The sequence below is a fragment of the Scyliorhinus torazame genome, chromosome 10 (genome assembly GCF_047496885.1).
Source record: "Scyliorhinus torazame isolate Kashiwa2021f chromosome 10, sScyTor2.1, whole genome shotgun sequence".
Classification (NCBI taxonomy): Eukaryota; Metazoa; Chordata; class Chondrichthyes; order Carcharhiniformes; family Scyliorhinidae; genus Scyliorhinus; species Scyliorhinus torazame.
In genome coordinates, this window is record NC_092716.1 from 233,570,161 (window position 1) to 233,586,461 (window position 16,301).

At 46.7% G+C, this 16,301-nt stretch overlaps 1 protein-coding gene across 1 annotated transcript in view; it reads left to right on the forward strand.

Moving 5' to 3' along the window:
- The window catches only part of nat10 (N-acetyltransferase 10), a 122,671-nt gene extending 107,021 nt beyond the window's left edge, over positions 1–15,650 (forward strand). Inside the window, exons 25-29 of the mRNA XM_072466582.1 lie at positions 1,431–1,550; positions 2,172–2,270; positions 3,009–3,082; positions 5,293–5,376; positions 15,119–15,650. Coding sequence (XP_072322683.1) covers positions 1,431–1,550; positions 2,172–2,270; positions 3,009–3,082; positions 5,293–5,376; positions 15,119–15,218 — 477 coding nt within the window. The 3' untranslated portion in view covers positions 15,219–15,650. The remainder of the gene's footprint in view (positions 1–1,430; positions 1,551–2,171; positions 2,271–3,008; positions 3,083–5,292; positions 5,377–15,118) is intronic.
- Positions 15,651–16,301: the final 651 nt, after the last annotated feature.

Genomic DNA, 16,301 nt, shown 5'->3' on the forward strand with positions numbered 1-16,301 from the left:
CTGGGAAAGTTTAGAAGCTTAGAAACCCTCAACCTGCTTTCCATTGGCTTTTCCCTTACCAAAGCTCATCTCCATGGCACTATGAATCACATGGGCCTATTAACTAGGTAGAAGCCCTAACTAGCTAACACCTAGACTCCAAATTCCATGACGTCTGATATTCCTAACACTTTCCTATGAGACCAGCTGGCTAACAGGCTACCCACAGTCAGCAGAACTGCTCTTACCGTTTTCTACAGGCGTGAACATATTGTAACTTCTTAGTATGTCAACCTGGTTCCCCCCAATGTCTTTTTTTTAAAAAATATATTTTATTCAAGATTTTTGGCCAAACATAACAGTACGTAGTGTTTCTTTTACACAACAATAAAGCAATATAAATAACAGTGGCCAGTTTTAAACAAATAAATAAATAATATATAAACAAAAACAAAACTGAATGGCAACTGCCTTGTCCAAAATAAATACTCTCCAAAAATACACTCCAACAATCCAATATACAATTACCTATAACAAATACCTATACATATTATACATATACAATAACATCTCTGAGAGGCCGTACGATTCCTCCCTCCCCCCTGGGTTGCTGCTGTTGTCTACTTCTTTTCCATTCCCTCTATCTTTTTGTGAGGTAATCGACGAACGGTTGCCACCGCCTGGTGAACCCCTGAGCCGAACCCCTTAACACGAACTTAATCCGTTCTAACTTTATAAACCCTGCCATGTCGTTTATCCAGGTCTCCACACCCGGGGGTTTGGCTTCCTTCCACATCAACAATATCCTGCGCCGGGCTACTAGGGACGCAAAGGCCAACACGTCAGCCTCTCTCGCCTCCTGCACTCCTGGCTCTTCTGCAACCCCAAATATAGCCAACCCCCAGCTTGGTTCGACCCGGACCCCCACCACCTTCGAAAGCACCTTTGCCACCCCCACCCAGAACCCCTGTAGTGCCGGGCATGACCAGAACATGTGGGTGTGATTCGCTGCCCCCCAATGTCTTTTAACAGCCAAACTACCCAGGATTTTTGTTGGGCATAATTAAACTTCATATTTGTGACAGTACCTCACTCACAGGAGCATTCTGACTGATTTCCTTTGCGTTAATCATGGGATGCTGAGGGTAGGTTTTGCTGAAAATAAGCACCTACCAGGGATCAAGCTGGTCCTTGTGGTACGTTATATGGTGAATGATTAAAGAGAGTATTTTACATATTTTCGTTATTTTATTACATCTAAATATTTGCTGTAGCACATATTCTAAATTTGCTGCTAATAGTAGCAGCATCCACTTTTCTGAATGAATTTATGCAATGCGAACGTTAACTTGAAGCTCTGTGGGAAGGAGTCATTTATCAAGTGGTTTAAATTTTGCACATTTACTAAATATGTAACTGTGTTTTCACGAGTGGCTTTTCCCTGTTTTCAGGCACTGCTGTTGGGTGTTGGACTTCAGCACAAATCTGTTGACCAGCTTGAGAAAGAAATTGATCTTCCAAGCAGCCAATTGATGGGCCTTTTCAACCGGTTAATCCGCAAAGTTGTCCAGGTAATTGACTCTTGGAGCACAGTGCTCTTCTTTCTGTTTGATTGCAGGAAGAACTGAATCCCCTTCAACACAGCCAGATGTTGAAATAGAAATAGACCTACTAGTTGCACATAATAACTGATCTTGTTACATATTGGAGCTTACATGTACATGAATTCAATACATTTCAAATTGTAAATTTCAAATTGTGACTCTCATACATTGTTACATTCAAATTTTAGTGTTAGCGTGAGAGCTCCAAGACTGTCTTGCTGATGTGGCTCCCAAACAAAATTCATTTGTTTCTCTCTTTGCTACACTGTCGATTTAATGAAAGTTTTTTTAGTTACTTCTATGTAGTGCAGTGAGTTGGGAAGGATTGAAATTGGTGCTCCAAACTTATTGGTGCTTATTAAAATGACCCTGTCTGTGTGTTTAATATCTATATCAGCTTATTTATGATTTCATGCCTGAATCCCTTTTCAATGTGTTGCCATAAATGGAAAGTATTCTAGTAAAATAAATCAGTTGAAATGATACACAGGGTGACAAACAAAACAACATTCCTATTGCACTTGAACTGTGGCTTCAAATATCCTTTGGGAGAAAAGTTCACCATTCCTGGTTGTGTGTTTATGTTAGCTCTTCAATAACATTCTGGAAAAGGCTGTGGAGGAACAAATGATTACCGCAAAGGAGATAGTCATGGAACCTACAATCAAATCACTTTCTGAGGATCTGGTATGGATGAACCCTTGTGTTGAACTATTCACTATCTAAGCAGGAAAGTTGCTGAAGTATAATGCCAATAGTTTCATACTCACGGTCAGCAAAGCCAATTTATACGTTTTTAAAATCTGCATTTTCATCTAGTTGCAGAAACTTATGTATTTCCAATACATTCGACTGTAGGATTATCTTGATAACGTGGAACTAGTTCTTTCAAAATCCTCTCGGATTCCTCGTGCCCGCACAACCGCCCGTCCTCGCCTTCACCTCTGAATATCTTGTTTTTGTGGGAAACGTAGCCTGTTTCTAAGGTTCACTGGGTGAGGTGACGAAATTCCAGCAAAGAAAGGAATGGAAGAATTATCCATCACTAGTTCCAACATCTACTGCCTGGTTAAAGAGCAACGTTGAGGTGGTTACCTGGATGGCCTCTTTATCAGCAGTTATTGGTGCATGGTGACCAGTAACCCTGCACAAAGGTGGAAAAGTGACTGCGTACTGTCACAAATATTGAATGTCCAGAATAAAAGGTTTTGCCCAGGGCTTCATTAATTGATGACCGCTTGAAACAAATGTTTTTAAAATGAATAAAAAATATTTTTTTATTACGGAAAGGTAGAGCTTACCACTAATTTAGTTCTGACACTTATTTGGAAAGGTGATTAAAGATGCTGCACCCCAGGTGTAGAACACTGCAGGTATGGCAATTCATCCTAAATAACCTTGCTTTGGTATTTGTTTCTAATGTAGGAGGAAGCGGCAAAGGAATTCCAAGCAAAACACAAAGAAGAAGTTGAAAAATTAAAAGGAATGGATCTAACTCAGTAAGACAATTGTTGATGAATTATACAATGCAAGCTAAGTTACAGGTTTGCAAAGTCTGTGCTGCTGAGGGACATCCGATGTATTAACTTTCAAACACCAATGGTTTAATTTATAGGGCCACTTGGGTAAAATCATATCTCGTGATGAATTACTTCAACTTTAGTTCAGTATATTTTATCTTCATACATATTCTTACTTGTGTTGGGATTTGTCAACCACATAAATGGAACTCTCAATTGCGCTAGTTAGGTGTTCAAAACGGTTGTCTTGTAAAGCTGATATAAGTAGATGACTTTTCTTTAATTTTTAGGACCCAAGTTTAATTCCAATTCAAATAACCTGCAAATATTTGGTGCAAGGTTCCTATGTAAAGCAAGTTGATGGTCTCAATCCAGCTCATAGGTCAATAATGCTCACAGCAAAGGTTGCCCTCTCTAGGGAAAGCTGGAAGCTACAAATGGCTGTTCCTATGTTCATAAGATATAAAGCAGCAGAATTAGGCCTTTTGTCCCATTGAGGCTGCTCTACCATTCGATCATACTGATCTCATCCTGGCCTTAACTCCACCGTCCTGTCCGTTTTCCGTAACCCTTCAACCCATTACCAGTTAAAAATCTGTCTTAACTCCTCAAACTTACTCACTGTCCCAGCAACCGCCGCATTCTGGGGCAGCGAATTCCACGGATTCACAACCCTTTGGGAGAAGTAGTTTCTCCTCAACTCCGTTTTAAATTTGCTGCCTCTTCTCGTAAATTCATGACCTCTTGTAGAATGCCCCACAAATGGAAATGCCTTTTCGCAGTGGAGTGCTCTTCGGGTGATTTAAAGCCTGTTGATAGGTCAGAGGTGTCATTGTCCATAATTGGAGTCACTGTTGTAACATAGGAAAGTGGCACCCAGTTTCCAGAGCAACCAAAGATCTTTCCATTAGAATAATTAATGTTGAGAGGTTCTGAGCGGGATTTAAAATTATATTGGGGTTTTTCATCAGGTAAATAAAGATAAGATTACTTTTATTGGACTTTCTTTGGTAATTGAAGCACGTAAATGTAAGAGAATCAGAAGCGGAACCATGGGCAAGGTTAAGAGGAGATGTTTTTACCCAGAAGACTCTTGGGACGTTGGGTGCTCTGCTCGAAACAGAAATTGAATCAAAATCTCCTTTGCATTTCAAATAAATTTACAAGTAGTTACAATTCACGTGGGCTCTGGAAGGGTGAATGGCAACAGACTATTTATTTTTGAGAACATGAATGGAAGAAGGATATCCAGCTCCTCGAGTCTGCTCTTACCATTCAATCAGACCATGGCTGATCTATTTCACCTTCCAATCATATCCCCATGTCTCTTCATTTCTTTTGTGTCTAAAAATTCTTTCCTCTCGCCCTTCAGTATACTCAGCAACTGAGTATCTGCAACCCTCTATAATTCCAAATATTCACAATCCTTAGTGAAGAAAGTCCTCCTCTTCTCTGTGGCGAATGGCCAACCCCGTATTCTGAGACTGTGACCCTTAGCTGCAGCCAAGCATCACAGCCAAGTCAATTCTGTCTTCCCAAAGGTTACTGAGTGGCAGGAGAGGGAATCCTGGCCAGCTTTCCATGTCTTAAACATGGAGTATTCAGGATTGTTGTAGCATCCCAATACTGCGTTTGCTGAGTTAACTGAACAGGGATTGAATTTAGGACTAACCTAGTTTATACGATTCAGTTATTAGTTAAACCTCCTGAACCTGGGGGAGGGGAGGCACACAGGAATTACTTCTATTTTTCTAAAGGGTTTGGCTGCAAGAATTTTTTTTTAAACTATGTCCTGTTGCTTGACGGTTGTGTGCGCAGTAGCTTCATTAAATATGGCACTGCAGAATAAATTGGTCGTACTGGGAAACAGAATATAGTCAAAATGCAAATGATTTATTCTTGATTGCCAACCTTGTGTAGTTATGGAAGCTCCTTACCTATGAAAGATTTTGATTAATATGTATCTCCAGTACGCTTTCATGAATATTTTTAAATTCCGTGGTAATTAGTGGCAACAGTTCGGTACCTGATGAGTTTTGGTTTGCGGCATGTACACCATCAATTATGGTAACACGCGTGTGTAATTTGATCATCATGTATTTACTGATTTTATTTTGCTCATAACATCAAAATACACGGTATTGCTTATTTAGGACTGTAGATATTTATCACTTTTTTTTTCTCTCCAGATATATGATCCGTGGAAATGCCGAGGAATGGAATGACGTGTTAAAGACGGCAGGACAGAATGCTACAATTATCAGCATTCAGGGGTGAGGGATGTGCCAAAGTTATTTTTGGATTAATGGTATTTTTTTTGCAGTATTACTGTGTTTATTCAATGCACGTAAGCAGTTTTGGACACCATAATCAAAAAGCACCTCCGATTGTTTGTGAGAACAGTTTTGGGGGACTCATTCCCAACCTGTACACACACACTTTATACGTCTCCAAGTTTGATCTATTTTATTCATTTGCGGGATGTGGGCATCGCTGACTAGGCCAGCAGTTGTTGCCCATCCTAATTGTCCGTGGGAAGGTGGTGGTGAGCTGCCTTCTTAAACCGCTACAGTCCATGTAGTGTAGGTACACCCACAGTGCTGTTCCAGGATTTGACCCAGCAACAGTGAAGGAATAGTGATATATTTTCAAGTCAAGATGGTGAGTGACTTGGAGGATAACCTCCAGGTGGCGGTGTTCCCATTTACCTGCTGCCCTTGTCCTTCTAGATGGTAACAATCATGAGTTTGGAAGGTGTTGCATAAGGAGCCTTGGTGAGTTACTGCAGTGCATTTTGGAGCTGGCGCACACTGATGTTACTGCTTGTTGGTGGTGGAGGTACTGAATGCTTGTGGAAGGGGGAGCTGCTTTGTTCCTAATGGTGTTGAACGTCTTGAATTTTGCTGGAGCTGCACTCGTCCAGGCAAGTGGGCGAGTACTCCATCATAGATTGTGGACAGGCCTTTGGGAGTCAGGAGGAATTCCTAGCCTCTGAGCTGCTCTTGTAGCCACAGTATTTATATGGATAGTCCCCCCCCCCCCCGGATGTTGATTGGAGATGGCCATTGTCAAGGGCACTTGTGTGACACAAATGTTACTTGCCACTTGCCCAAGTCTGAATATTGTCTAGGACTTGCTGCATTTGGATATGGATTGCTTTATTCTCTGAGGAGTCACGAATGGTGCTGAACATTGTGCAATCATCAGCAAAATCATTCCCACTTCTCACCTTGTGACGGAAGGCAGGTCATTGATGAAGCAGCTGAAGGTGGTTGGGCCAAGGACAATATCCTGAGGAACTCCTGCAATGAATGTCCTGGAACTGAGATGATTGACCTCCAACCACCACAACCATCTTCCTTTGTGCCAGGAATAACTGCAAGGGGTCTTCCCCTGATTCCCATTGACTCCAGTTTTGCTAGGGCTCCTTATGCCATACTCTGTCAAATGCCGTCTAGATATCAAGGTCAGTCACTCACCTCAGCTGTTTTGTCCATGTTTGAACCAAGGCTGTAATGAGGACAGCAGCTGAGTATGACTTGGGAATTCAAACTGCGTGTCAGTGAGCAGGTTATGGCTAAGCAAGTGCCACTTGATTGTGCTGTCGATTTTTCAGCTGTATTGGCACAGCTTGGCAAGGAGCCCTGCAAGTTCTGGAGCGCAAGTCTTCAGTACAATTGCCAAAATTTTGTCAGGGCCCATAGCCTTTGCAGTATCCAGTGCCTTCAGCCGTTTCTTGAAATCATGGGGTGAATGAAATTGGTTGAAGACTGACATCTGTGATGTTGGGGGGCATCAGGAGGAGGCTGAGGTGGATCAAACACTCGGCACTTCTGGCCGAAGATTGTAGCAAATGCTTCAGCCTTCCCTTCTGCACTGATGTGCAGGGCCCCTCCAGCTTTGAGAATGCAACATTTGAAGGAGAAAATTAATCTTCACTTGGAGAGCGAAGGTTTGATCAGTGATAGTATGGCTTTGTCACAGAGAGAATTTGGAATCTAGACTTCCTACAGTGCAGAAGGAGGCCATTCGGCCTATCAAGTCTGCACCGACTCTGAAAGAGCACTCTACCTAGGCCCACTCCCCCAACATGGTACAGGGATGATGGTCGTTTTCTTGAAGCAGATAGGGACCTCAGATTGTTGTAAAGAGAGTTTGAAGATGTCTGCGAATACCCCCGCCAGCTGATCCATGCAAGACCTGAGTGCTCGTCTGGATACCTCATCTGGGGCAGTGGCTTTCCGAGAGTTGACCTTCGAGAAGGCTGCTCCGACATCTGCAATGGTGACCTCGGATACAAGTTCATCCGAGGCTTCTAGGGTGGAGTGCGTGCTCTCGCTGACCTCTTGCTCAAAACGGGCATGGAATGTGTCAAGCTCATCAGTTGGAGCTGGCGATTTTACATCCCTTCATCTTGTAGCCCTTTATGTCTTGCAGACCTTGCCATAGTCGGTGGGAGGTCCGTGTGGCTAGCCTGGGACTCGAGGTGGGAGATCCGGTACTGTCTTTTGGAATCTTTGATGGATCTCCATCGATCATATCTGGTTTCTTGTATAGGTCAGGGTCACCTCAGACCTAGACTTTAGCAAGCAGTGGATATGCCTGTTCATCCAGGATTTCCGGATCCTGGAAACCCTTACAGATCCCTTATTGTTTGTGATATATATAAAGTATATAGATGAGAATGCGGGGGGATTAATAATGTGTGGTATTATCAGGTATTGCAGTACCCGAGAGGCTGATGACCATTGGTTAAACCTAGGAGTTTACCATTGGCTGTTGGTATGTAGCTCCGCCCTGACAGGCGGAGTATAAGAACTGGTGCCGTCCCAGCAGCCCTAATTTTCTATAAGAAAGCTGCTGGGGAACAGTTCTAGTCGATTAAAGTCTTCAGTTGTGTTGCTACCTCGTCTTTGATTGTAATTGATCGTGCATCAATTTAATCGACTAAACTTAAGCTGAAAGGATGGACCGCCGAATCAAGCCGGAGTGTCTACAACTCAGCCCCCACGCGGAGAACTCGGCAGCGATATTTAAGCACTGGCAAGCGTGCTTTAAAGGCTACCTCGAGACGGCCGGAGGCACCCCCTCAGGAGAACAGAAACTGCATCTCCTGCACTCAAGGGTAAGCCCTGGGATCTACACCCTCATCGAGGAGGCGGAGGACTTCGATGCTGCGATCGAACTGTCAAAAGGACGGGAAGCCTTTATCAGGTGCGCCCTCTCTGGCCGGTAGAAGTGCAGTTTGCACTCCGCGCAGATTTGGCAGTCCCTGGTGACTGTCCTGACCTCCTCAATGGAATAGGGCAGGTTGCGGGTCTTAATGAAGAGGAAAGGGTCTTAATGAAGAGGAAAAAACGAGTGACCCCCGGGTGGCAGAGGTCCTCGTGGAGGTCACCTGCTTGCAACTAGACGGCAAAGCCCCGGGAAATCGTTGGAGGAGTTCTACCGTGCGCTACTGGTGCTGGGCAGAGACTGTGGCTGCCCACAAGTTTCGGGGAGCGAGCACACGGAACTTCTAATCCGGGATGCCTTCGTAGCAGGTATGAGCTCCTCAGAGATCTGCCAAAGGCTCATAGAAAAAGACACCCTGGGACTTAGAGAGGCACGGGCCCTGGCAGGGTCCATGGATGTTGCCTCCAGAAACGCGCAGTCCTATGCGCCCGATCGCGCGGCGGCCCCAAGGGCTGCGTGGCATCCCGCAGCGGCAGCCCCGCAGACCTTCCCCATGTCCCCACAGGCCTCGCTGTAAGACGGCCCGCTAAATCCGTCGGGCCCCGCAGTTTCTTCTGCGGGCAGGCAAAGCACCCCCGCCAGCACTGCCTGGCCCGCACCTCCACCTGCAAAGGGAGCGGCAAGAAGGGCCATTTTGTCGGGGTCTGCCAGGCACGAGCCATGGCCACGGTCTCCAGTGACACCGGACCGCCGCGGCAACCTTCCCTTCGGGCTCCAGGCGGCCAGCACTCACCGCCACCCCCCTATCCTAGGGCCACGTGCGACCCACGGGCACGGCCATCTTGCCCCTCGGACACCACGCTGGATGGGTGGGCGCCGCCATTTTGTCCATCTCCGCCGCCATTTTGTCCATCCCCGACCACCATGGGAGACGCCATTTGGATGGGGCCCCAGGCCCCCAGCACGGTCGACTACACGCTGCCCGATCAAAACCTGCAACTGCTTCATCTGGCCTCGGTAACTCTGAACCAAAATCGATCTTGGACACTCGCAACAGCAACGACGACGGTCTTCATCAACGGCCACGTGAAGTCATGCCTGATCGATTCTGGGAGCACGGAAAGCTTTATACACCCCGACACAGTAAGGCGCTGTTCACTTGTTACCTACCCTGTAAACCAAAGATTCTCCCTGGCCTCCGGGTCTCACACGGTGGAGATAAAGGGGTTCTGCCTAGCAAACCTCACTGTCCAAGGCAGGAAATTCAACAAGTTCCGCCTTTATGTTCTGCCGCACCTCTGCGCGGCTACACTCCAATGTAACTTGCAAAGCTTGACCTTCAAATTTGGCGGCCCTATATCCCCCCCCCCTTACTGTCTGCGGCCTCACGACCCTTAAGGTCGACCCGCCTTCCCTGTTTGCGAACCTCACCCCAGATTGCAAACCCGTCGCCACCAGGAGCAGACGGTACAGTGCCCAGGACCGGACCTTCATCAGGTTAGAGGTCCAAAGGCTGCTGAGGGAAGGGGTCATCGAAGCGAGCAACAGTCCCTGGAGAGCTCAAGTAGTGGTGGTAAAGACCGGGGAGAAATATAGGATGGTCGTTGACTACAGTCAGACCATCAATAGGTTTACGCAGCTGGATGCGTACCCTCTCCCCCGCATATCCGACCTGGTAAACAGGATCGCGCAATACAAGGTCTTCTCCACGGTGGATCTCAAGTCCGCCTACCATCAGCTACCCCACCGTACTAGTGACCGCAAATACACTGCCTTCGAAGCAGATGGGCGGCTCTATCGATTTTTAAGGGTTCCCGTTGGTGTAACTAATTGGGCCTCGGTCTTCCAACGCGAGATGGACCAAATGGTTGACCGTTACGGCTTACGCACAACATAGAACATAGAACATAGAACAATACAGCGCAGTACAGGCCCTTCGGCCCACGATGTTGCACCGAAACAAAAGCCATCTAACCTACACTATACCATTATCATCCATATGTTTATCCAATAAACTTTTAAATGCCCTTAATGTTGGCGAGTTCACTACTGTAGCAGGTAGGGCATTCCACGGCCTCACTACTCTTTGCGTAAAGAACCTACCCCTGACCTCTGTCCTATATCTATTACCCCTCAGTTTAAGGTTATGTCCCCTCGTGCTAGCCATTTCCATCCGCGGGAGAAGGCTCTCACTGTCCACCCTATCTAACCCTCTGATCATTTTGTATGCCTCTATTAAGTCTCCTCTTAACCTTCTTCTCTCTAACGAAAACAACCTCAAGTCCATCAGCCTTTCCTCATAAGATTTTCCCTCCATACCAGGCAACATCCTGGTAAATCTCCTCTGCACCCGTTCCAAAGCCTCCACGTCCTTCCTATAATGCGGTGACCAGAACTGTACGCAATACTCCAAATGCGGCCGTACCAGAGTTCTGTACAGCTGCAACATGACCTCCTGACTCCGGAACTCAATCCCTCTACCAATAAAGGCCAACACTCCATAGGCCTTCTTCACCACCCTATCAACCTGGGTGGCAACTTTCAGGGATCTATGTACATGGACACCTAGATCCCTCTGCTCATCCACACTTTCAAGAACTTTTCCATTAGCCACATATTCCACATTCCTGTTTTTCCTTCCAAAGTGAATCACCTCACACTTCTCTACATTAAACTCCATTTGCCACCTCTCAGCCCAGCACTGCAGCTTATCTATATCCCTCTGTAACCTGCTACTTCCTTCCTCACTATCGACAACACCACCGACTTTAGTATCGTCTGCAAATTTACTCACCCACCCTTCTGCGCCTTCCTCTAGGTCATTGATAAAAATGACAAACAGCAACGGCCCCAGAACAGATCCTTGTGGTACTCCACTTGTGACAGAACTCCATTCTGAACATTTCCCATCAACCACCACCCTCTGTCTTCTTTCAGCTAGCCAATTTCTGATCCACATCTCTAAATCACCCTCAATCCCCAGCCTCCGTATTTTCTGCAATAGCCTACCGTGGGGAACCTTATCAAACGCTTTGCTGAAATCCATATACACCACATCAACTGCTCTACCCTCGTCTACCTGTTCAGTCACCTTCTCAAAGAACTCGATAAGGTTTGTGAGGCATGACCTACCCTTCACAAAGCCATGCTGACTATCCCTGATCATATTATTCCTATCTAGATGATTATAAATCTTGTCTCTTATAATGCCCTCCAAGACTTTACCCACTACAGACGTGAGGCTCACCGGTCTATAGTTGCCGGGGTTGTCTCTGCTCCCCTTTTTGAACAAAGGGACCACATTTGCTATCCTCCAGTCCTCTGGCACTATTCCTGTATCCAATGATGACATAAAAATCAAAGCCAATGGTCCAGCAATCTCTTCCCTGGCCTCCCAGAGAATCCTAGGATAAATCCCATCAGGCCCCGGGGACTTATCTATTTTCAGCCTGTCCAGAATTGCCAACACCTCTTCCCTACTTACCTCAATGCCATCTAATCTATTTACCTGGAGCTCAGCATTCTCCTCCACAACATTATCTTTTTCCTGAGTGAATACTGACGAAAAATATTCATTTAGTATCTCGCCTATCTCTTCAGACTCTACACACAACTTCCCATCCCTGTCCTTGACTGGTCCTACTCTGTCCCTAGTCATTCGCTTATTCCTGACATACCTATAGAAAGCTTTTGGGTTTTCCTTGATCCTTCCTGCCAAATACTTCTCATGTCCCCTCCTTGCTCGTCTTAGCTCTCTCTCGTTCCCGTATCATGATAATGTCACCATCTGCGGCCATGACCAGCAGGACCACGACACCAACCTCCGACAATTTCTCCAGACCGCATAAATCCTTAACTTAACGTATAATAAGGGTAAATGCGTATTTAGCACTGACCGCCTAGCCATGCTCGGCTACGTGGTGCGAAATGGAGTTATAGGCCCCGACCCTGAACGCTTGCGCCCCCTTATGGAGTTCCCCCTCCCTCACTGCTCCAAGGCCCTGAAGCGCTGCCTCGGGTTTTTCAGTTATTACGCCCAGTGGGTCCCTAACTACGCAGACAAAGCCCGACCCCATATCAAGTCCACAACCTTCCCCCTGTCGACGGAGGCCCGCCAGGCCTTCTGCCGCATCAAAGCAGACATTGTAAAGGCCACGATGCGCGCCATCGACGAGTCCCTCCCCTTCCAGGTCGAGAGCGATGCGTCCGACGTAGCTCTGGCCGCCACCCTCAACCAAGCGGGCCTTCTCCTGTACCCTCTCTGCTTCCGAAATTCACCATTCCTCGGTCGAAAAAGAGGCACAAGCCATAGTAGAAGCTGTGCGACATTGGAGGCATTACCTGGCCGGCAGGAGATTCACTCTCCTCACAGACCAACGGTCGGTGGCGTTCATGTTCGATAATGCACAGCGGGGCAAGATAAAAAAAACGACAAGATCTTGCGGTGGAGGATAGAACTCTCCACCTACAACTACGAGATCTTGTACCGTCCTGGGAAGTTAAACGAGCCTCCTGATGCCCTGTCCCGCGGCACATGTGCCACTGCACAAGTGGACCGCCTCCGAGCCCTCCACGAGGACCTCTGCCACCTGGGGGTCACTCGTTTTTTCCATTTCATTCAGACCCGCAACCTGCCCTACTCCATTGAGGAGGTCAGGACAGTCACCAGGGACTGCCAAATCTGCGCGGAGTGCAAACCGCACTTCTACCGGCCAGAGAGGGCGCACCTGATAAAGGCTTCCCGTCCTTTTAAACGCCTCAGCATGGACTTCAAAGGCCCCCTCCCCTCCACCGACCGCAACACTTATTTCCTGAACGTGATTGACGAGTACTCCCGGTTCCCAATCGCCATCCCCTGCCCCGACATGACCGCAACCACCGTCATCAAGGCCCTCCAGGGTATCTTTACACTGTTCGGTTTCCCCGCGTACATACACAGTGATAGGGGGTCCTCCTTTATGAGCGACGAACTGCGTCAATTCCTGCTCAACAGGGACATTGCCTCAAGCAGGACGACCAGTTACAATCCCCGGGGAAATGGGCAGGTGGAGAGGGAGAATGGAACGGTCTGGAAGACCGTCCTACTGGCCCTACGGTCCAGGAATCTCCCAGTCTCCCGCTGGCAAGAAGTCCTCCCGGAGGCCCTCCACGCCATCAGGTCTCTGCTCTATACAACTACCAACCAGACACCTCATGAACGTCTCCTCATCACCTCACTCCCAAACTGGCTAGCAACACCCGATTCCATCCTGCTTCGGAAGCACGTGCGGGCGCACAAGTCGGACACGTTGGTCGAGAGGGTCCACCTGCTGCACACTAACCCCCAGTACGCCTACGTGGCGTTCCCTGACGGCCGGCAAGATAGTCTCCCTTCGGGACCTGGCGCCCGCCAGAACCCCGCGCGCACCCGAACCATTACCTCTCTCTCTCTCTCTTCCCCCCCCCCACAGCACCTCACTGGAGGGTTAGTCCTCCTGCCTAGGCCCTCCCACCCACCGACGCCCCCTACAGGCGCCCCCCTCTCGGGCCAACCGTTTGCCCCACCAGCCGGCTAGGGCTGACGAAGCTGCCATGGAGGCCGAAGCCAGAGTCGCAGACGCCTGGACCCCCACCAGAATCACCACCGAAGCCCAGACGATCCAAGAGGACGACCAGGCCACCCGACCGACTGATTGCTTCACTGTAACTGTAAACAAACACAATGTATATATCTTCCACGCTGTAAATGTTCTCGACAACTCTGTAAGGAGGTATCACGGTACCTCCGTATCTGATCATACCATGTTAGATGCAATTGTAACCACTGGCCACCACCCCCGCTGGACTCTCTTTTTTAAACAGGGGGTGAATGTGGTATTATCAGGTATTACAGTACCCGAGAGGCTGAAGACCATTGGTTAAACCTAGGAGTTTACCATTGGCTGTTGGTATGTAGCTCCGCCCTGACAGGCGGGGTATAAGAACCGGTGCCGTCCCAGCAGCCCTCATTTTCTGTACCGAAGCTGCTGGGGAACAGTTCTAGTCGATTAAAGCCTTCAGTTATGTTACTACCTCGTCTTTGATTGTAATTGATCGTGCATCAATTTTGCAGATGACATGAAGATTGGCAGGGTGGCCTTAAGTTGCAGGAAGATACAGAAAGGTTGGTCAGATCGGTGGCAGATGAAATTTAACCCTGCAAGGTGTGAGGTCTTGCACTTTAGAGGGAGTAACAAGATAAGGGAGTAGTCAATGAATGGCAGGAATGGGTGCTTGTCCACAGATGATTGAAGGTGGCAGGACAGGTTAATAGGGTAGCTAAGAAGGCATACGGGATATTTGCCTTCATCAGACGTGGCATAGGTTATAAGAGCAGGGAGGTTAAGTTGGAGCTGTACAAAACCTTGGGTTAGGCCATAGCTGGAGTATTGTGTGCAGCACTATAGGAAGGATGTGATTGCACTGGAGAGGGTGTAGAGGAGATTCATCAGGATGTTGTCTGGGATCTTGCTTCCTCCAAGTGGTGTTTCATCAGCTATGGGGGGGGGAGGGGAATGGTACTTGATAATCAGCAGGAGGTTTCCGTGCCTATATTTGACCTGATGCCATGAAATTTCATGGGGTCTAGAGTTGATGTGGACTCCCAAGGCAACTCCCTGAGACGGGGGGGGGGGGGGGGGGGGGTGCAATAAACTCACTTCAAACAGAAAGCAAACTATGTCTGGAAATTGGATTTAGCTTCTTAAATAATTCACAATCTTACTGAGCCCACCCTATAGTTTCAAAAACTTGTTATTTTGACGGAAATATATTTAAAGTGCCGCAAATTGTCAATCAGACTTTTCTTTTTAAACTCTTCAGTGCCAAACGAAAGCAAGATTCTGTGGAAAAAGGATCTGTCCAGCTACAGAAGAAACGGATGAAGAAGAATAAGGAAAAGAAACAGAAGTGGACAAAATAATTGACTTGACCAAATGAACAGATTTATTTGGAACTTAGTAATTCAAATCCAGCTTCGTTGATGTAAAATCCTGGCAAGAGGAGGGCGTTTTAATAAAATTGCCAGATTAATTTCAGTCACCCCATTGTAAGAAATGAGAATGTCCTCTGAGAATGATGGGAAGGCATGTACTTGGCAGAAATGCAGATGAAAAGTTTAGTATTTGCTGCATCTCTAAGAAGGGATGGCCAGGTCTTCCTCCTCCCCCAACCACTGTGATTTCCAGGTTTGCTGTTGGATTTTTCATGCTGTTGCACTCCAGTAGATACCCATTGCTGTTGAGTTTGACAGGTGGAGAATCTGTGGATTTATACAAAGGACAACTCAATATGTAAAAATGCCCATGGAAAAATGAGATGTGTCTAAATGTATTAAAAATTGCTTTTATTTTCATTTGTAGTCCATTTGTTTTATCCGTCCTTAGTTTTGGTGTATTCATGAGTGAAGACGTAAGCATTTGAGTCTTTATCTTTTGCGAGCCTCCAGTTTGGTTACATTGAAGTCAGATGGAGCAAAATCAATTTGTGTGTGATTGAACAGTCTTGGAGGCTTCCAGATATTTCATACAAGCTCTTAATGAACCGTACACCAGTTAACATAACTGTCAGATGCAGCATATTAGAGCCACTGAACGATAGTCATTAAGGCATTATTATAATAAGCTGGTACAATTTGGGTTTTGTACTTCTCTGGTTTGAGTCAACTGTCCATAGCTTGACCATCATACTTGCCAAAAAATTAGTAATTACATTCCAAGAGTGATTTGTTCATTGCAAGTACTTTTGGATGTCCTGATCATACGAACCAGGTTATTTAACCATTCAGTCTTGGGATTTAAGCATTGCTGGCACTTAGCCAGGATTCAGTGAACAGAGGCTGCAGCCAAAGACAGCACTGGAATGATGACGCATGGCAAAATAGGAGCATAATAATTAAGTTGTATGAAGGATTGCCACAATCTTCATTTGGAGAAATGTATCTAGTTTTACCTCTATCAAGGCATTATGACTTTAGAAGGAGGTCGACAAGGATTGTCCCTAATCT